The sequence below is a fragment of the Carcharhinus amblyrhynchos genome, chromosome 7, assembly GCF_965287045.1.
Source record: "Carcharhinus amblyrhynchos chromosome 7, sCarAmb.v2.hapA, whole genome shotgun sequence".
NCBI lineage: Eukaryota > Metazoa > Chordata > Chondrichthyes > Carcharhiniformes > Carcharhinidae > Carcharhinus > Carcharhinus amblyrhynchos.
In genome coordinates this window covers 99,746,163-99,767,444 of record NC_137330.1, presented here as the reverse complement: position 1 = coordinate 99,767,444, position 21,282 = coordinate 99,746,163, and the positions used below count along the sequence as shown (strand labels likewise).

At 40.5% G+C, this 21,282-nt stretch overlaps 1 protein-coding gene across 2 annotated transcripts in view; it reads left to right on the top strand.

Annotated features, from left to right (window-relative positions):
• Window positions 1-21,282, top strand: part of hace1 (HECT domain and ankyrin repeat containing E3 ubiquitin protein ligase 1) — a 72,555-nt gene that overhangs the window by 38,229 nt on the left and 13,044 nt on the right. For both annotated transcript variants that reach the window (XM_080192823.1, XM_080192822.1), the window contains exons 12-20: window positions 3,573-3,919; window positions 5,999-6,067; window positions 6,153-6,240; window positions 8,408-8,519; window positions 11,918-12,015; window positions 13,923-14,010; window positions 14,228-14,377; window positions 17,255-17,451; window positions 20,369-20,500. In XM_080192823.1, the coding sequence (XP_080048949.1) occupies window positions 3,573-3,919; window positions 5,999-6,067; window positions 6,153-6,240; window positions 8,408-8,519; window positions 11,918-12,015; window positions 13,923-14,010; window positions 14,228-14,377; window positions 17,255-17,451; window positions 20,369-20,500 (1,281 nt within the window). The remainder of the gene's footprint in view (window positions 1-3,572; window positions 3,920-5,998; window positions 6,068-6,152; window positions 6,241-8,407; window positions 8,520-11,917; window positions 12,016-13,922; window positions 14,011-14,227; window positions 14,378-17,254; window positions 17,452-20,368; window positions 20,501-21,282) is intronic.

Sequence of the window (21,282 nt, the reverse complement as noted above, 5' to 3'; positions counted from 1 at the left end):
TGTTTGCTAGTATAGGTTTTAGCGCATGCCAGGATTATTCAGCAAGTTGCTGAATCATATGTGAAAGGAAACATTTTGGTCAGAGGTTTTTAAGCGTGGACCGGTTGAGTATGGTCTGTACTCCTCTATTTAAGGAGCAACCAAAAGAACATGGTGTTTGATTTTTTTTTCCCCAGCTGATCATTGGAACATACTGCCTACGTATCTGGCATTGTACTGGCACAGAAATCCAAACACAATGGTGTTCAATTATGTGGCAGCCAGAATGTCCTTCTGGACTAACGGCAGCATCTGTTAGTGGAAACTACCACTCGCTGCTTTTTCCAGATAGTGCCTCGGCCAGTCAACTTCGACTTGTCAGCTAATCAGCGTTCTCTTCTTTTATAATTTTAGTTGTTCTAATCAATTGAAATTTGACATTCCTGCACATTTCACGATGAATGCAAGATGAAAAGCTTTGGCAACATGCCTCTCTCATTGGCAACATTGAAGCTTAAAGTTTTTAAAATGAAAATTAATTTTTGCTATGCCCTCAGTAGGATATTGCTACACAAATTTATTGATTTTTAAAAAAAAAATTATTGATTTTTAATGTATAAAATCCTTTCTATTAATTTACAATTTAAATTTTTTTTGAATACAACAACTAAATTTTGTAGCATTGTTTAAGGTTTTCTGAATCTTTTTGAGAGGTTTTTTTGCTCTTACTTAATGTTGCATTTGTTTCAGTTTCATTTTGTGCAAATATACGATCCATAGTCTTTCTCCCTTCCCTCCCTTTTTTTCCATGTGCAGATCTGGGACAGTCTCCGAACTTTGTTCTGTCGTTAGCTATATTTTAGTCAGCTTTTATGTTAGCACTGAGGTTTGAGCTTTTGCTCAGACCTATCTTGCCTCTGACGCAGAAATTCATAGATCCAAGTCTGTTTCCAGAGACTTGAACACCTAAGCTAGATTGACACTTCAGTGCAGTTCTGAAGGAGTGCAGCAACACCAGAGATGCTCTTTCAGAAGCGATGTTAAACTGTCTTTTCAGGTGGACATAAATGGCAATATTTCAGAGAAGAGCAGAGAAGTTCTTTTGGTGCTCTTGCTCACATTTATTCCTCACCAACATCGCTAAAAACAGAATTTTTTCTTTATTCTGTCATGGAATGTGGATGTCACTGGCAGAGCTAGCCATCCTTAATTGTCCTTGAAATGAATGACTTACTAGGCCATTTTAAAGGGCAGTTAAGAGTCAACCACATTGCTGTGGATCTGGAGTCCAAGTAGGCTAGATTTCCTTCTCTGAAGAACATGTGTGAACTACATGGAGTTTTGAAGAAGTCATTGATAGCAGTCTTGCCCCTGGATCTCCTGATTTACTAGTCCAATGACATTTGAGCTTTGCGGACATGGGCTATTACATTTTCTTACACTTCAAGCTCAATTAGCTTATGTTAAAACTATAGAAATCCTATAGTGCAGAAAGGGGCTAACCAGTCCATTGAGTCTGCCATTACTATCTGAAAGAGAGTCTGGAGACTACCAGCTGAATCATGACTGATTTGAAATTGTTCTTTGATAAGTTGTTGAGCGTCGATAACTGAGAATTAACAAGAAAAATGACGTGTGGTTAGTAAATGTGCATCTGGGTGCATACTTAACCTGTCCTGTGGAACTTTCCCATCAACTTTCTCAAATGAAAAGAATTTGCCTTATGTTATAATTCAGGTCAGAAACTCCGAAGTATGTTATGAAGTCGGCCTGAATCATAAGTTTTTCAATTTGAATTTGGCTAGTGTGAGCATGAGATGTTTCACTTCAGGTATGATTCAGCTGACCCACTAGGGAGCTTTTATCAAATAAAATTTATTTCCAAATATGGTTAGAAAATTAGCAATAACTTTTACCAATTACAAACAAGAAAAGAACCATGATTATATAAACCCTTCACAAATCTGAAATGTTCCAAACAAACAACCCTTCTTAAATAAAACACTTGCTACAGGTTTAGCACAGAAAATACAAATACTTATGTAATGCTGGAACTTAGTCCATTGGTTGGATGCTGCAATTCTCTTGATATGTACACAACAGACAAGTTTGAAGCCTGAACAGCTTCCCAAAACACCAGGGAGTGAGACTCTAGGTAATAACTAACCAATGGCAGAATTTTGACTCTAGGAAAGCCGGAAGGTCTGCTTCTAGCTAGCCAGCAGAATTTACAAGACAAGGGAAAGAGAGAAAACCTGCCTGCCACTTGACAACCGGGACAGCTTCTGACTCCAAACTCAAAACTGAAAGTGAATCCTTAAATTCTTCTGAGGAGGAACCACTTGAATTTGGTTTGTCAAGCAATCTTCTCCCGCCTTATAATGCAGGGTCCTGAAAACAAATTGCAGAAAGGCCCAGAGTAAAAATAAACAAAACCCCATTTAAACCATTGAAGCAGCAATAAAAAGAATCTAAGCAGAGAGCTGGTGCCACAATGAAAAGACCTGCTTACAAACTGGGACAACGTGATTCTTTAAAAATTCTTAAAGGCACACTAACATCACACCTTGCTTATCTCATACTTCGTGTTGCAAACTGATGCATCATTATTGCATTTGGCATCATGGTTCAAACTGAATTATCTGTACTACCAAAATAATTGTGTAAACCATACTGACCATCAAATATAAATCTAAAAACTTTTATAAGATAACTTTTATATGCTACGAGAGGACACAGGTTTAAGGTGCTGGGAAACAAGTACAGAGGAGATGTTAGGGGTATGTTTTTCACTCACAGGTGGTGAGAGAGTGGAATCGGCTGCTGTCGGTGGTGGTAGAGGCGAACTCGCTGGGGTCTTTTAGAAGACTTCTGGATGAGTACGTGGGATTTAATGGGATTGGGAGTTATAGATAGCTCTATGGCCTGGTAGGTATGGATATGATCGGCACAACTTGTGGGCTGAAGGGCCTGTTTGTGCTGTAGTGTTCTATGTTCTGTAAGGATAGCTTCATTTATATAGAGCATTAAAACAGGAGAATATCTCAAGGAGCACCAAGATGAGTTCAATAAGAGGAGAACTGTTTTAAAAGCTTGATCAAAAAAGGTAAGTTTTAAGAAGTGTTTCTCGTTCTCTCCCTTCTTTTCCCCTCTTCTGCTCCTGAGCAGGTTGCCGGACACTGATGGAGTGATTTATTCTCTAATCCAGAGATCATGACAATAATTGTAACATTTCTAGCAAAGTCTATAGCTAAACTTCTACCCAGTTTGGTTTACCTGGTTTGAAACCACATTTACTAACCAATGTCAAAAAATAGTCATTTTGTGTTTTTCAGTGGCTATTCTGATTCTTTTTTTTTGTAAACTTGCTTAGCTGAAGGAATTATGAAGAGTTGCAGGCTTGTTAGTTGTTTCCTCCCATTGTGCTATTTCTATGATCCTATTTGCTACATTCTGTACTTACTAAGATTGAAGCAATAAAAGCAAATGGAATCAAATATAGTATTTTTTATATTAATTGGTGTTCTGTTCAACAATAATATTAGCCTTTCACAGTGTTGGTAATATTTTTGTTTTTCTCTTTGTCTTCATAGCCTTTAGAGTTACTGTGGCACTCACTGGATGAGTGGTTGGTTCTTATTGCCACAGAACTGAAGAAAAGTAAAGAAGACTCTGAAATGGATGCCAAAAATATCACTTCCATTTTACTGAAACAAAGAGCCCAAGAACAACAGGAAGTTGTTGCCACTCAGGTGTTTGAAACTGTTAGGAAAGAAATCTTGGAAGAGCAACATACAAGTTTGGCGAAGCTGGAGTATGATGACAGCCCTACGCAAGATGTCAGTTCAGATGGTCTAGATGTCATTTCTATGACAGCAAACCGATTGAGTGCAGTCATCCAGGCCTTTTATATGTGCTGTTCCTGTCAAATGCCTCAGGGGTGAGAAAAATTCAAACTTTAGGTTGTTTTGAGTCTGACATTATGTTGCCTTCATCATCTGCCCATAGGATAATAGTCTAAATGTAGAAATTGTTGCTGATTTGTACTCGTGCTATTTGAATTCATCAGTTGAGAATGTATCAACTATTTATATAGTGCGTTAGAGATAGAAATGTCCCCAAGCATTTTAAAAGTAAAAGTGCAGGGGTTTAAGAACGGAATTGGGAAGTGTGGCTGAGACTTGAAGTCAATAAGAGAGTTGGCACACAGGAAAGCAAGATAAGAGTAGGCCATGTGGCTTGTTGAGCAGGCTCCAACATTAATACGGATAGCTGATTCAATAGCTCATCTAGGGCTTCAACTTCACTCTCTGTCCCATACACACTCCCCGTATCCCTCAATTCCCTGAGAGACCAAGAACTTTTGTCCAAGCCATAATCATGTTCGTTTGAGGCACCTTCCTGTTTCTTGTCTGCCCCAGCAGTGCCCACTTCTTCTGGTGCCGTTGGCTTGACAATGCTGCAGACTCTTTTGGCCTGCGTCTGATATTAATTGCTTGGAGCTTGGGATGAGTGCAGTCAATGTTCTGCCATGACCCCTTATGAGTTTCTGAATCAGAATCGTGGCAGATGTTATGATTGCAGTCCAGCTCTTTTTTTTTTAAAATTTGTTCATGGGATGTACGTATTGCTGATTAGGCCAGCATTTGTGGCTCATCCTTTTGAGATACTTTTTCTTAAGATACAAAATGTCTCATACTTTTACACAGTCCGGTGTCTGTTTGCAGCATATGTAGAGTTACATTTGAATGGTGCTATAGCTTCAGTAGCATTCAGTGTTTGTTTACACTGCAGGCGATTCCAGGAGGATAGAAAAAGTGAACACAGTTTAATTGTATTTATCACAATTGTTAGTTTAGTATTCACAATTGCTTTACTTTGAATGCACAGATTGAGACACAGTTCTCTAATTTACGGGTTTTTAGTTTTTAAAAATTTATTAGTCACATGTAGGCTTGCATTCATACTGCAATGAAAATCCTCAAGTCGCCACACTCCGGCGCCTGTTCGGATACACTGAGGGAGAATTTTAGCATGGTCATGCACCGGGTCTGAACATTTTTGTTTGGACTGTGGGAGGAGACTGGAGCACCTGGAGGAAACTCGCACAGGCACAGGGAGAATGCGCAAACTCCACAGAGACAGTGTCCCAAGTTGGGAATTGAACCCAGCTCCCTGGCACTGTGAGGCAGTAGTGCTAACCACTGTGCTACCATGCCACCCCACATATTTCATTCACAGGTTTTAAGTCGGTCCACCTCGTGTCCAACGAGGGCCATACACGCGATGGGTCGTACTGGGGCTGCTCTTGGTTGTTCGAGATTGGCCTAGTGCTTTGTGTCGCTAGTGTGTGCCTAAACTGGACAAGATACTGGGCAAGACGACAGCTCAGTGACTATTGCTGATTGCTGTGCAGACACATGGATTTGGGCTGGTGTCTGTGGGAGTTTGCGCATTCTCCCCGTGCTTGCGTGGGTTTTCTCTGGGTGCTCCGGTTTCCTCCCACACCCCAAAGATGTGCTGTTAGGCTGATTGGCAGGAATAAATTGTCCCTAAATCAGTTTCCCTCAATCTGGATGGCCATAAAACATTAGATAGGGGTCATGGGTAGAGAGGTGGACTGGTGGTGTTGAGATGGCAGCGCGGGCTCGTTGGGCTGAAGGGCCTGTTTCCCGGGCTGATTTTGTTCTTTTTCTTTATACATATGCAATCTTTTCAAACCAAGTCACGGTCCTAACAGCACAGAAAAAAGATCCTTTGGCCCAGCTAAGCCCATGCCAGCCTTTTAAATCCAGTCTGTCTCGTATCCCCCAGCTGTACAAGTTCATTTCCTTAAAGTGCCCAACCAGTTTCTTACTGAAATCATTGATTGTCTTTACTTCCGCTGCCCTTGTAGGCAGACTTCAAATTATTACCACTTGCTGCGTTTTTAAACAAATGCTGTTGCTTACATCACTCATTGAAGATGTTAATGAGAATGAAAAAGAACACATGCCATCATGCCATTTTTCTTTTGCAGAATGACATCGCCTCGCTTTATAGAATTTGTGTGCAAACATGATGAAGTTCTGAAATGTTTTGTGACAAGGTGAGCATATGTGCTTTCAGATGCCTCTTCATTGTTGCATTATTGTAAGTGCCCATTTTAAAAAAAACCAAATACTTTGTTACAGAAACCCAATAATAATATTTGACCACTTTCACTTTCTTCTGGAGTGCCCCGAACTGATGTCAAGATTCATGCACATCATCAAGGCACAGGTAAGTTTTTGTTAATACTTAAAAATAAAAGCACTTTTCAATGTTGGTGTAAATATACATGATGGGTTTGCAGATCATTAAAGTGTCAAATTCAGTTTCTAACTTTTTTGAGTAGCTGATGTTATCTGTGATGTCTGTTGTGTTGAATTGTTCCATTATTTGGGTGGGAAATGTGACTGATCATACACTCTTAATGAAAACCCAGTGATTTTCTGCTAGAAATGTTTGGTGAAAGTAAGGTTGTGCTTGGTTGCAATGCTGTGTCTCTTCTGATGCAATGTACAATGGCCACTTAAGAAAACACAATTAACCTCCACTCGTGAAACTCTGCCCTGGTCATGGGTTAATGCTGAGGCCAATTTTCCGCTCCCTTACTTTTGTTATGCACCTACGGTCACCTCAGCTGAAGTTAGCTTTGGTAACACCAATTTCTGATCAATCTTCATGGTCCCAAGATTGGCATTGTTGCATAAGGTATAGCTGTAAATTGTTATGCATGTGATTGCAGATGGTGGCCATGCTGTATTACTATTCCATTTTGTCTACAGTAAAACAAAAAGGCAAGCTGGAAATCTCATTTGAAAAAATCCCTTACCCCAATCAAATCATTGCTCACTGTGTGTAGCGCATACACGCAAATGGTTTCAAAGCCACCACTTTTGCATCTGAAAAGTGTCCAGTCTGCCTCGAGTTACCCTGAATGGGTAAGATACCTCAAAAATTTGAGCAGTAGATGAACCTGCGCTGCTGCTATGCAGAAGCAATACTATAGTGGTATTACCCACCAACAGGATGCTGCCATCAAGTCATAACGATGTTCTGCCTATCACACAAAAGACTAATGTGGTGTATGAATTTCAGTTCTGATTCAGTACCAGGCATTTAGGACATTTGTCCCGATAACAGTTAGACAGTATCAAACAACACGTCCCTTCAGCTCTTCTCAATAAGCAGAACTGTACTCAACCACCAAAATTAGGAACACTGTGGTTGGATGTGAATCTGTAATTGGACAGAACTTGTTGAGTAATCCTGAGTCTGCTAAGATTTACATTAACAACCAATTTAAGACCATCAGTCAGGCTTGCAATGTGGCTCATGCACACTTGCTAGAACCTACATATATTCAAATGCAGGAACCTGACCTCTGCATGCAAAAGGCATGTGTCCAGGCATTGAATCTTTTTGAATTAAATGAAAACCTGGGGGACTGTAGTTTCCAGGTGTGTTTTCAGGGCAACATCTCAACAAATCAGAATTGACCAATTAAAACCCTTTTCTTGCGCTTCCATTGAAATTTGACGTTAGAACATAGAACATAGAACACTACAGCACAAACAGGCCCTTCGGCCCACAAGTTGCGCCGATCACATCATCTACCAACCTACAGACCTATCTATAACCCTCAATCTCATTAAACCCCATATACTCATCCAGAAGTCTTTTAAAAGACCCCAGCGAGTTCGCCTCCACCACCACTGACGGCAGCCGATTCCATTCACTCACCACCCTCTGAGTGAAAAACTTACCCCTAACATCACTTCTGAACCTCCCTCCCCGCACCTTAAATCTGTGTCCTTCTCAACCCGGGGAAATAGCCTCTGAGAGTCCACCCTATCTATTCCTCTCAACATTTTGTAAACTTCTATCAGGTCGCCTCTCAACCTTCGTCTCTCCAGGGAAAAGAGTCCCAGCTCCCTCAACCTAACTTCATAAGGCATGCCTCCCAGTCCAGGCAACATCCTTGTAAATCTCCTCTGCACCCTTTCAATAGCTTCTACATCTTTCCTATAGTGAGGCGACCAGAACTGCGCACGTTCTTGCATTTGTCCTGATCAGTACAAAATGAACAACTGTGGCAGCAATTTTCCTAGCCATACCCTTATTAAATAAATGTCTCTTTCCTACCTCTATCTCCTCTTCCCTCATCTTCACCTTGCTATTATCACCTCATACTGTGAAACTTGTATCTGTACTCTGAGCCAGCATTGTGAGGAGGGATAATGGTCTATTGATTTAGTTCTAGTATTACAATTATAAGGAACAGGGACATCAAGATTATGCCATTTGTCTTCACCTCCATTTCAGTTGCCTATCTTTATATCCATTTTTCTTCTGAAATTGAATGAAAAAGGTATTAATTAGATTTTTTGTTCTCCTCATTTAGCCCTTCAAGGATAGATGTGAGTGGTTCTACGAACATCTTCATGCTAATCATCCTGACTCTGATATGGTGCACAGACCAGTTAATGAAAATGATATCTTACTTGTTCATCGAGGTACAATTTGAGTTATTTTAGCTGTACTAATGAATTTTCGTTTCAAAATTTAATCTTGTAGATAAGATACTTTATGTCCCCTTTTCATAGCACACCTCACTCTAAAAAGAGTGGACTTACTTTACTTTTAGAAGTCATGTCATTATAACATTGACACTTCAAGGTTTAAACCCAGCTATTGCAGCCAAAGCATTCTGCTTCAAATTGCTCTTTAATGTGATAGGATGCTTCCTTCAAATGTAAAATGCAGTATGGTGAAGAACAGCAGTTATGTTCTACTGTTCAGTTTTGTTTGACTTTATTAGAAATATAGAAATTAAAAGCTAGAGTAGGTCATTTGACCCTTTTGAGCCTGCTGCGCCATTCATTTTGATCGTGGCTGATCATCAAATTCAATATCCTGATCCCCCCCCTTTCCCTCATATCCCTGGATGCAGTGATCATTTTATTCCCATTCTAAAGCTACAAGGGTTGAATTTTTCCAGTAGATTAGGTTAACCATCAGAGCAGGGCTGGGCAGAATTCCCTGGTGGCCCTGAACCATTTCCTGTGCAGATGAGCTCTCCCAGCGGGCTGTCTGCTGCAAAGTGTGAGCCCCTGCTGCTATTGAGGGAAATGAGGATATCTGAGCAGGTGTCCTGATGTAGTGCGTGGAATTTTATGAGAAAAATCCTAAGTGTCCAGCTAGCGTGAAAATAGGAAAGTCGCAGATCAGGTTTTGGACAAGTTTTTCCCCCATCTAGCACATAGTGCATGAAAAAATGAGCTAAACTGTTTCTAGTTACTACAGACAGCGGGTGGGGATTAATTGAGCCAGCCAAGTAGCGTAGGGAGCTATTGCATATCTGCAATTCTAACAGCAGAGGGCTGACAGGGAGGGGGAGAGAGAGAGAGAGCTGTCAAGCTTCTACTGTTGCAGCCAGCCTCAACACAGCTTCCCCCATCTTCACCGCTCCCTCGAGCAATCGTGGGGCCAATGGCCAATTGCGAGCTCCACACCACCTGAAAACTTAGCCTCCACCACCCAAATCGATCGCATCTTTCCCTGCACCGATCACCTGCATAATGGCAGTGGGCACCCCTCCATAGTGATGGCAACTGCAGAACGTGCAGCCCCCCACCTCCGTCCGGATTGTCTGCTTGGCATTGTCCAGGGGGCATCTACGTTTGCCCTCAGCCTCCCTGGGGTGCCTCAATGGCCTCCTGTTATAATGGCGAGGGCCACACGACTGTTCCCCATTCATGGGGAGCAGGCGTTTTCCTCACTGGAGAGAACCTCTCCCGGTGAGGTGGTAAAGGCAACTGAACTTGCAAAATTGAGCACTGAGCTTGTGAAGATTTAAATATATTTGAATAAATTATTCAGCCTATCACCGGAAATGGGTGAGATCCGGTTCTGCTAATATCCGGAGAGCTGCAAAATTGGGTGCCTATTGATGGGTGGGACGAACCGGTAAAATTCTGCCCCCCCCGCCCCCCCCCGGTCTTGAAAAAGAGCAGGATGAGTCTAAGGATGCAGATACAGCTGTATTTTTTGAAATGTGTGTGTTTTTCAGCCGCCTTAAGAGTAAGCTTTAGTGAGCTGCATCCAAGTACCCGGGCCTAAGAGGGAGAAGCAGCCATCCCTAGGCATGAACATTTAACATTTGAAAACATGTCTTGGTCACTGCCCCAGGGTGTATATGCTCTCTCTCTTCTGGTAATGAATGGGGTTTGTAACGGCTATAAGGAAAATTGGTTAGATTACTGTGCCCTATCTCTGTACTCTTTACTTCTGTGGGATAGACAAGATGGTTGGCGAACCTTGATGGGCAGAAGATGGACATGTTGCTAGCGAAATTTCAACATTGTGATGTTCATCCACCTTTTTTCTTTCATTTTGTGTTACCATACCACCCAGTTTTAGATGTTGCAACAAATCCACCACAATTGTTAGCTAGTCAGCAAATGGCTTATCAATCTCAAGTTGCCCAATACTTTTTAACCATTATTGGCTCCGTGTCCACCATTACATGAAATGTTTGTCCTCTAAAACAACAAAGTAGAATTACATGCTTTTTAAGTAACAATGTTGCAAGGTGCTTCACAGCCAATCATGCAAAAGGGGAAGCACTCTGAATGAGGCCAGCAATTGTGACAAGAAATAAAACCTCTGCTAGCTTCTGTATGACTATTTAAAGACCCAGACTGATTCCTGCATGGGACTCATCCCTGAACCCTCATGCGATTCTCTCCCCCAAACCCCCCAGCCAACGGGTGGGCCCAACTCTCATCCCCAGATGCTGCTGGGTACCTGTCACCCTCTGGACTGGTTGATCCCTGCGACCTGGCTGGATCTGCCACCCACCCTTCTGAAGTCCAATACCCTCATTCCCTCTGTGAGCCCCCTACAACCAAATAAATCTGTCCGTTCACCGTAAAGACTTAGCTCCTCCTGGGCCTGTTAGTTTCACTTGGACTTTTGAACATATCTGCTTTGCAGCAGAGAATGCAGTAAAAAGTGTGTGTGGCCTCTTTCACTTCGACTGTTAGACCTTGTGGAAAGCTGTGCTGCCTGGATCTCACCCAGTTTGAGCCAGGAAGGTTGGGTGGGTCAGGTATGGAAGAAACTTGGTGCAGGTAAGTGAGTATGGAGCAGCAATTTGTCAGTGACTGCCACTGAGGTAATTATGGCCTATTGATGCCAAATCATGTGCAGGAAAAACAAAATAGGGAGAAAAAGATGAGACTTTTATTTTTTAAAATCTCCAGCAACAATTATCATCTGAATTTGAGACTGAGGGTCTGGCACTGAAAATTAACTGAAGTGTAGAGGGGTTGCTTGGCAGTAATTAAGACTCAGCTAATTAAAAGGTATTTGCATTGGAATTAAGAAACTCTGACTTCTGGTGAGTTTAGTTTTTACCTGTTAATTAAGTATGGGCACTTTGAGTTGTTTGGTGGGTTTCAGTGTTGTCAGATGGCAAAATATGGTTATTTTGTAGCTATTGGAGGAATAAGGAATCTGACAGTTTTATAAATTTTTATATTTAACGGTATAGTTCTGATTGCCGCATAAACATGAGGCCAACGGTACAGAGTTTCCTGCACTTTCAGCAGTTACACAAGTGCTCTGATTTAATGTGCGAGAGAAAATTATGTTAGTGGAAGCTGGAGTGCTCGTTTCTGCTTATCTGCTGCTTGGAGTTGACTGAATGAAAGATAAAGAAAAGAGAGAGTTCAAATAGTGGATACATTTTACATTATCTTTATAAGATCAGAGCTAATTTGTATATGAAAAGAGAGAGAGGAGTAAGTGCTATCAAAATTCACCATAACATGCTTTCTTGTGTCACTTATGTCTTTTATCTTGGCTTTCAGGGATGTATCATTGTAACACTTAAATTTTCTTTTTACAGATTCAATTTTCCAGAGTAGCTGTGAGGTTGTCTCAAAAACAAGCTATGAAAAATTGAAACAAGGCGTTGCTGTGCGTTTTCATGGTGAAGAAGGCATGGTATGTTTGTTTCCTCTCTTCAACATGATTCACTGAAAAAACTCACCTGTATTATTGTACTTATTTTTTCATCACGATTGTTTAAAAATATGTAATTGTTCTAAAAGAGCTGGAAGTGTGGAATAATCTTACGATATAAACAGCAGTACTAGAATATTTAAACAAATTTTGCAATTATTTTGGGATACTATAAAGTTTCAAAGGTTATTCTCTCAAGTTGCAGAAGGATCTAGATAGGCTGGGCGAATGGGCCACGAACTGGCAAATGGAATTTAATGTTAGCAAGTGTGAAGTTGTCCACTTTTGTAGGAATAATGGTAGGAAGGACTATTACTTACATGGTGAAAAACTGCAGCATGCAACGGTGCAGAGGGACCTCGGGGTCCTTGTGCATGAGTCGCACAAACCCAGCCTGCAGGTGCAGCAGGTGGTCAGGAAGGCGAATGGGATGCTGGCCTTCATAGTGAAGGGGATTGAATATAAAAGTAGGGAGGTCTTGCTGCAACTGCACAGGGCACTGGTGAGGCTGCAGCTGGAGTACTGTGTGCAGTTTTGGTCGCCGCACTTACGCAAGGATATTTTGGCCTTGGAGGGAGTGCAGAGGAGGTTTACTAGGCTGATACCGGGGTTGAGGGGGTTGAGCTATGAGGAGAGGCTGAATAAACTAGGCTTGTACTCATTAGAGTTTAGAAGAATGAGGGGAGATCCCATTGAGACATATAAGATGATGAATGGGATGGATAGGATAGAGGTGGAGAGGCTCTTCCCACTCAGAAAGGACAGTAGGACTAGAGGGCACAGCCTCAAGATAAAGGGGGGGCAGTTTAGAACGGAGTTGAGGAGGAACTTCACTCAAAGGGTGGTGAATCTCTGGAATTCTCTGCCCGTTGAAGTGGTGGAGGCTGCCTCGCTAAATATATTTAAGAAGCGGGTTGATAGGTTTTTGATAGGCAAGGGGATTAAGGGTTATGGGGAGAGGGCGGGAAAGTGGAACTGAGCCACGACAGATCAGCCATGATCTTATTGAATGGCGGGGTAGGCTCGAAGGGCTAGATGGCCTACTCCTGCTCCTAGTTCTTGTGTTCTTAAGTTATTATGTATGAAGATCTTTGAGATATCCTGAGAGAAATTCTTTTTTTGCAGTTCTACAGTACTACATTTGATAAACTGATTTGTCCCAGTTCCATTTACTAATTCTTTTTTCAATGTTATCACTGGACGAATACATATTCATGTAAAATGGATGATGTTAGAATATGTTCTATAAATTGATAATGTATTGCACACTATTTGAACCCTGTGGAGGGAGTTTCTTAAAACTGACCATATGGAAATATCTGACGGAGTTAAATGAAATCATTAACATTGAGATGAAAGTAAAATATTGCAGATGCTGGAAATCTTCTGTGGGAGCTGATTTGGTAATTTTCAATCTCTAGATGGTGACTAAATCTAATGGGGTTATATATTTATCTGTACTTGTCTTTTTACGATGTTTAGTAATTACTTTTGATTGCTATGGCAGCAAGCCTCTAAACTATTGTCCTATTTTATGTGAAATGAATTCTAAATAGGATTGTGTTAGAACCTGCAGTTTCTGCAGTGTTACTGAGTTCCAATTCTCAGCACTGACGTGGAGAAATGCTGAGTGGATACTTGGGACTTCAGAGTTAGCATTGGTCAGAGCAAGGGAGGACATGGTATAAGTGCAAGTTAATGTTGTAAATCTCAAAATGACCTGTTCTACATGAGACTGATAGATGCCTGCAGTAAGTTTGATTGTGACATGCATTTGGAGCATAGACTGGAGCGATAAGGGATTGGGGAGTAAAACTCTAGCATTTCTACATTCCAGTAAATGGATTAGTGTGATATCTTTCAATTCTATGTTCCTTTTCTGTATTCAGGGTCAAGGTGTGGTGCGTGAATGGTTCGACATCCTTTCCAGTGAAATAATCAATCCAGACTACGCACTCTTCACTCAGTCAGCCGATGGTACGTCTCCTATGAATTTGAAAGGAAATAGTTTCATGTGCATGGCCATTTAAGATCTTTAATAGCCAAAGCTGGAATCTTACATTTTACTTTGACTCGACGTTGATTAACTATCTAATGGAAATGTTAAGAGTTCTGTATGTACTATCTTTTAATATTCATTGGTTTATCAGTTGAACCAAAGAAACCATGACAGAATATATCTGAATTCTTACAGGAACTACCTTCCAGCCTAACAGTAATTCCTCGGTGAATCCAGACCATCTGAATTATTTTCGGTTTGCAGGGCAGATCCTAGGTTTGGCACTTTATCACCGACAGCTAGTCAACATTTACTTTACCCGTTCGTTTTACAAACATATTCTTGGTAAGAATTGTTTCAGTTGAAAATTCATGTTCGAATTTATGCTATTTTTCCAATGTTTCCTAAAATAACATTGTGCTGAGGAAAAGCATTACATTAGCTATATTGTGAGTGATTAATTTTTCAAACTTTGGTTATGCCGTGTAATCAGCTGATTGGTGTTGATGCATCTGATAATGTCCAGAGTAAGCAGAACTTCTCTGGAATAGAGAACTAGGATCCACAGAACTGAACCTTTTCAGTAGATACAATGTATTAGTTAACTGAGGATAAAGATATGGACTGTCAGAAGAAAATGGGAACGTGGACCATGGTATTGGAGCGGAGGCTATAGGGAGGAGGAAGGAAAGCATGATCTATTAATTGCAAGAGATTCAATGATTATGTGGTAGATAGCATCCTTTGTCAGCAGAACAGTTTCTTCCACATGGTATGAATCATAGATTATGGTATATTGTTTACCTTCTGCCAGGGTAAAGGACATCTCAAACCACTATAAAAGGATATCCTAGGGGCAAGAATCTAGTTAAGCTGCATTTTGAGAAAAGTGCCTGTAACTGGGGTGGCACAGAGGTTAGCACTGCTGCCTCACAGCGCTAGGGATTTGAGTGACTGTGGAGTTTGCACATGCTCCCTGTGTCTGCGTGGGTTTCCTCCCACCGTCCAAAGACGTGCAGGTTAGGTTAATTGGCCATGCTAAATTGCCCCTTAGTGTCAGGGGGATTAACAGGATAAATGCTTGGGATAGGGCATGGGTGAGATTGTTGTCAGTGCAGGCTCGATGGGCCAAATAGCCCCCTTCTGTACTATAGAGGTTCTGTGATTCGATGAACTAGGAGCTGAATTGAAGGATATGATCTCATGGACTAGAAACTCTGAATTACTATCTAAGCCACCTGTAAATTGGCATACAGATTAGAGAGGTGAATTATTGACTGAGGGAACGGTTTGAGCACTGTCTGTGTGGAGTCTACACGATCTCCCCTTGTGTGTGTTGGTTTCGTCCAGGTGCTCCACTTTCACCCCACAGTGCGAAAGACATCCTGGTTAGATGCATTGGCTGTGACAAATTCTCCTTCTGTACCCGGACGGGTGCCAGAGTGTGGCAATCAGCGGATTTTCACAGTAACTTCATTGCAATGTTAACATAAGTCTACTAGTTACGTTAATAAATAAACTTCAAGCTTTAAGAGGGGGTTCCATTCCATGGAACACTGGAACCAGTACTAGAACAGGAAGGAACTGTATTACTGGAACTGAACCACATTAGGACCAGGGTCCAAAAGGAGAGGATAAATGGGGCAGTTGCAAGAACTGTAAATTAGTAAATGGTGAGGGAGGGCAATGGCTTGGTGGGCATGGGGGAAGGGTGGAGGAGGAAGGGGAGGGGCAGGATTCAGGTAGAAAAGATGGAGCAGATAATAGTTGGAAAACAAATGAAAGGGAAGCTGGTGATTGCCAGAAATTGTGCATTCAATATTCCAGTGAAGGGAAAGCTAAAAGATGTGAAGTGTTGAAACCAGGAAGGAGAATTAATATATCCTATGATTAAACAAATCATATACAATACGATTAGGAGATCTTCTAGTCCCTTGAGCCTGCTCCACCAGTCAATATAATCATGGCTGATCTGCTCATCTGGATTTCTCCCTGATCTCCGTATCTTTGCCACTGATTCCCTGACACTTCAAAATATTTGTTTCTCTCAGTCTTTACTATACTCAATCATGGAGCATTCACAATCCTCTGGGGTAGATGATGTCAAAGATTCTCAAACTTCTTAGTGAAGAAATTTCTTATCATTCCTTCAAAATGTTTCAATGAGATCACCTAGAGTTAATGTTTGAAGTCTGCGCCTTTCCATCAGAATTGGAAAAGGTAGAGATGTAATGGGTTTTCAGTCAGGGATGTATAGGACAAGGAGAAAAGGGAAGGCCTCTGATAGGGTGGAAGATGGGTGAAGTTGAATGGCAGAGGACCTAGTCGTACAGGGCTAAAGAGAACGGTGATGGGGCAAGAAAAGAAACAGAAGATGTGCTTAGAGCAGACGTGCTGCTAATTAAAAGCAAGTCAAAAACTGAAACGTGCAAAGACGAGCTTCTGGTGGCCAATCATTTTAATTCTTCCCTCCTTGCTCTCACCCTGACATCCTTATTCTTGGTCTGTTTCCCTGTTCCAGTGAAGCTCAACGCAAGTTCGAGAAAGAGCACCACCTCTTTTCGTTAGGCACTTTACAGCCTTCCAAACTCAATATTTGAGTTATGGACATATAAAATCGAAGCAGAAATAGACCATGTGACCCCTCAAGCCTGCTCCACCATTTAATAAGGCATGGCTAATCAGTTTAAGTTCTGCAATTTCTGACTGTAAACACTGGGCAGAATTTTCCTTTCTTTGTACAGAGTGCTGACTTGAGCAAGAGCCCAATGTGCAGCTTGCGGGACTGCCCAGGCATGACCATTTTCCTTCAGGGGCTATACTTGGTGCTACTTATCTGTACATCCCTAGTGGATTTCCTTTATCTTTTCTCTCTTTCTCTTTTTTTCTCTCTCTCTCTCTCTCTCTCTTCCCCCGCCGCCCACTCGCTTTTGTTTGCTTATCTCTTTGAATGGGAAAAGGTGACTGAAGAGAATGGGAAAAGTAAAACCAGGTATCTTGATAATAATTCGTCAAAAACTAAAAATCAGGAAGTGACTATTTCCCTATAAAAATGTGTGATTGGAAAGATTGACGATAATCCCAGAGATGGCATACATGGTTGAAGGTGCAGAAATTACACATGAACTGGACATTTTACATTTCTTGCTTAGTCTTTCAAACATTCGCGTTAAATATGCACTTGATCCAAAGATCTTTTTGTTGTGAATGCATGTTTTTCAGGTATCCCTGTAAACTACCAGGACGTAGCTTCCATTGATCCAGAGTATGCAAAAAACCTTCAATGGATTCTGGACAATGATATTAGTGACCTTGGCCTAGAACTTACATTTTCTGTCGAGACTGATGTTTTTGGTGCAATGGAAGAGGTGCCTTTGAAACCTGGGGGGATAAGTATACTTGTTACACAGGAAAATAAAGTAAGTTATTTATCTTTAAAATTATCCCCCCTCTTCATAGATGCTAATAGCATCCTGCTATATTATCCAAGCAGTCACTCTTTGCTGTCAGTTTTGGCAGTGAATTTCAATAATTATTGAACTACAAAAGTCTTAGAATTCCAACTGAGCAAACCTTTTCATCGGGCAGCATAGGGTTGCTTGTTGGGTAATACAGAAAAGCAATCAGGGCATCTTGTTTAATTTGCTCCATCACATGAGGCAACATATTTACTTGCCACATTACTTCAGCATGTTAATTTTTAAGATAATTACAGAATATTCCTTGCGTATCTTGATATTGTTGGCGTTCTCTATTACATTTGTTTATTAAAATCAGCAATATCTTAATGTTTAGAATTTTAATGGAATGGCTAAACTAGGCTATTTGAGGAAATTGACTCTTATTGTGTCAAATTTTGAGTTTTATTTCAAGAAGTCTAGATGGGAGCTGTAGTCCGACGTTAGCGCTCTGATCTGCCACTTAATTCTGTTTAATGTGCAGTTTTAATTAAAAGTAAAAGTTTTAAAAAAAAATGCAATGCCTGAGAAGTAGCCGATCAAAAATTTAGAGTTAATATTATCAATCATATAGCAACACAAGCATTGATTGTTCTAACGTCAGGTTATCCACTTTGGTAATAAAAGCAGGCAGGCAGGTTGTTACCTGAAGTTTTTTTTACTTAGTTTTATCAGAAAGTGTAATTTTGATAGACAGCAACTTATATATTTCTTGCTTGTTTAAGTTTCTTATGGAAACTGAGGGTGAAAAATAAAAACTCATTATATGCAATAAAAAATCCAGCCTTAACAGAACATGAACAAAAAATGCTGAAAAAACTCAGCGAGTCTGACAGCACCTGTAAGGAAAGAAAGCAGATGTAATATTTTGAGTCCTTTTGGCTGTTTGTCAGAACTGAAGAGAGAAAAATGTGTTAGGTAATAAATGGTAGCTGCAAGAGTTTGCAACAAAATGCAGCTACTTTAAGAACAAAGCACAGGTGGCCTGATGTGGAAGGGAGGGGGTGGTTTGCATTGAGGCAATGTATCAATGGGATATTTTAATAAAGGGGGATTTAAGATAGAGGAGAAAGCTTTCTAAGTCTATGCTGAGTAAAGTTCTGAGAGCTGCAGTGTGCCTAACTGGATGACCAGATGCTGCTCCTCCAGTTTGCACCAGGCTTCACTGAAGCATTGCAGCAGGCCAAGGACCGACACCTGGGCGTGAGGGAAAGACTGCTATTGTATCTGTTGCTCTTAAATTGGTCTGTTCTACACTGGGGAGACTAAACACAGATTGGGTGACCTCATTGCGAAATATCTTTACTCATTCCTCAAGCATGACTCCAATCCTCCTGTTGCTTGCCATTTTAACTCAGCATCTTGCTCTCCTTTTTTCAGCATCTTCTATTCTTGCTTTAGATCCTTGTATCCATAGTATTTTGCTCACTTTAACAGAACGTACTGGCACAGAATTTCCGATCTGGGTTGGAATCCCTATTTCCATGGGCCCCTTTGTAGCCTCCTCATGACCACTTCACAACTTGCTTTCTTATCTGTCATGAGCATATTTAGCAACTATAACTTGGGTCCCTTCATACAAGCCATTTATATAAATTGTAAAATGTTGAAGCCCTAGCACATCATTCATGTCACTGTACTGTCATGCTTTGTATAGACCTGTCACTAAGTTTACTTTTACTTTACTGGGTTAGAAGCCTTTTCTTAACAAAATCTTGGATTTAATTTTACCTGCCCGTTCTGTAAGATATTCCTAAAGTACAACTTGATGCCAAGCTACATGAGGTAATATTGGGCTAAATATCCAAAATCTCCTCCAACGGTTCACCTTAAGGAACATCTTAAAGGCGAAGGGAGAGGTGAAGAGGTTTAGCTAGGGAATTGCATAAATTAGGACTTTGATAGCTGATGGCATGGTTGTCATTTATGGCACGATTAAAATCTATAATGCCCAAGAGGCTAGAATTGGCAGAAGACTGACATCAATTGCATTTTAATCATTAAAGTGAGCACTGCATGTTCAGTGAGATGTTCTGTCAACATGTTAAAAATTCTACTTATCATTTATATTGCAGAATTAGTGAAGGTTTCCTCTGGTATTTTTAGTAAAACTATAAATCTGTTCTTTTTAAATGCTACTACAGTTTCATGAGTGATGCCAAAAAAGGAACCATCTTCACAAATGTATTGATGATGATCCTTCAGAGTTGACAGTCACCCTCTTCTCTTTGCCCTCAACTCCTAACCCTGCCACTAATTCCCTCACCAAAGTGTGAATTTCTGATCATAATTCAAAATTTGAAAATTGACATACTTTTGTGCTACATTGTTGATTATCTAAGTTGCTGGTACTTTTGGATCTCACTGTTTGGTGTAGAGTTTATCAATAAGTGAGAGAGAGTCATGGAGCAATAGAGCACAGAAGCAGGCCTCTTGGCCCAACTGGTCCATGCCAACTATGGTGCCCTCCCAGCTAGTTCCTATTGCCCGCATTTGGCCCATATCCCTCTGTGGAGTCATTGAGCAATACAATTTTATTGATACTAATTTTAATAGAATAAACCAGTAGCTGAATAACGTACACATGTGATTGCACAGATTTTGTGATCTGCATGTGGCTTTCAGGCAAACGTTTTGACCAAACTTGATTATGTTAAATGGACCTAACTTCATAATGTTTCAAGAAGTTATCACTTTTTAAATGGAATTGTTTTCAAAATAAGGCTTTTGGTAGAATGTTCTTTGAACCTATTTAGTGAAATGCAAGCCCATTATATTTGTGTGTTAACCACTAATCCTTGCATCTGTTGTTTCGTTCAGTTAAATGTTTTGGTAAAATAAGTTCTCTTTAAGGTTAAACAGCTGCATTCCTTTTCAGGCGGAGTATGTCCAGCTTGTTACTGAATTACGAATGACTCGTGCTATTCAGCCTCAGATAAATGCATTTTTGCAAGGCTTTCATCTGTTCATTCCACCTTCTCTCATTCAGCTTTTTGATGAGTATGAGCTGGTAAGAATGTATATACAGAACATTGATTAATAGTGCTTAAATGAGTATAAGGGATGGAAAATGTTAGAAATGAAGATGAGGGTGCAATACTTTGGAACATATCTCCCAGAGCTGCATTCATAATATAATGTGCAGAATTCCTAATTTTTTAGAAGTGGACAAGTTTTGTATGATTGTATGCTTTGCATGCGTGATAGTTAACTAGTACAGATTATAACTGATGTGTGCTGTGATCATACTGACTGATTTGAATGACTAATGTTGAGCTGTTTCAGCAGAGGTGAAAAGCAACAAGTGAAGTCACTCTCAAGGTACTAAACAAATAAACATAGTGGTAATAGTGGTATTGTAGCATATGGTAGCATAGTACTTAAATTCCTTGGCTAGTAATCCAGGGGCCTGAGGTAATGAACCAGCGATTATGAATTCATATCCCACTATGGCAGTTGAATAATTTAAATTCAGTTAATTAATTTAAAGTTGGAATAAAAAGTCTCATTGCAGTACTGGTGAAACTAAAGAACTGTTTTAAAAAAAATTGGTTTATTTTTTGGCTGTGTTTATTTGTGCGATAACACTACGGTGGAGTATTGTATTGGGTGGAGTAGCGTTGTGAGTAAAGAAGAAGGTCAGTGCAGTAGTGAAGGAAAATCATGATATGAAATCTATTTGGGTGGAGATAGACAAGGGGCAGAAAATATTGTTGGGGGTTGTCTGTAGACCCGTACACACTAGTGGAGTTGTGATGAAGATTTAAGCGAGCATGCAAAAACGCTACAACT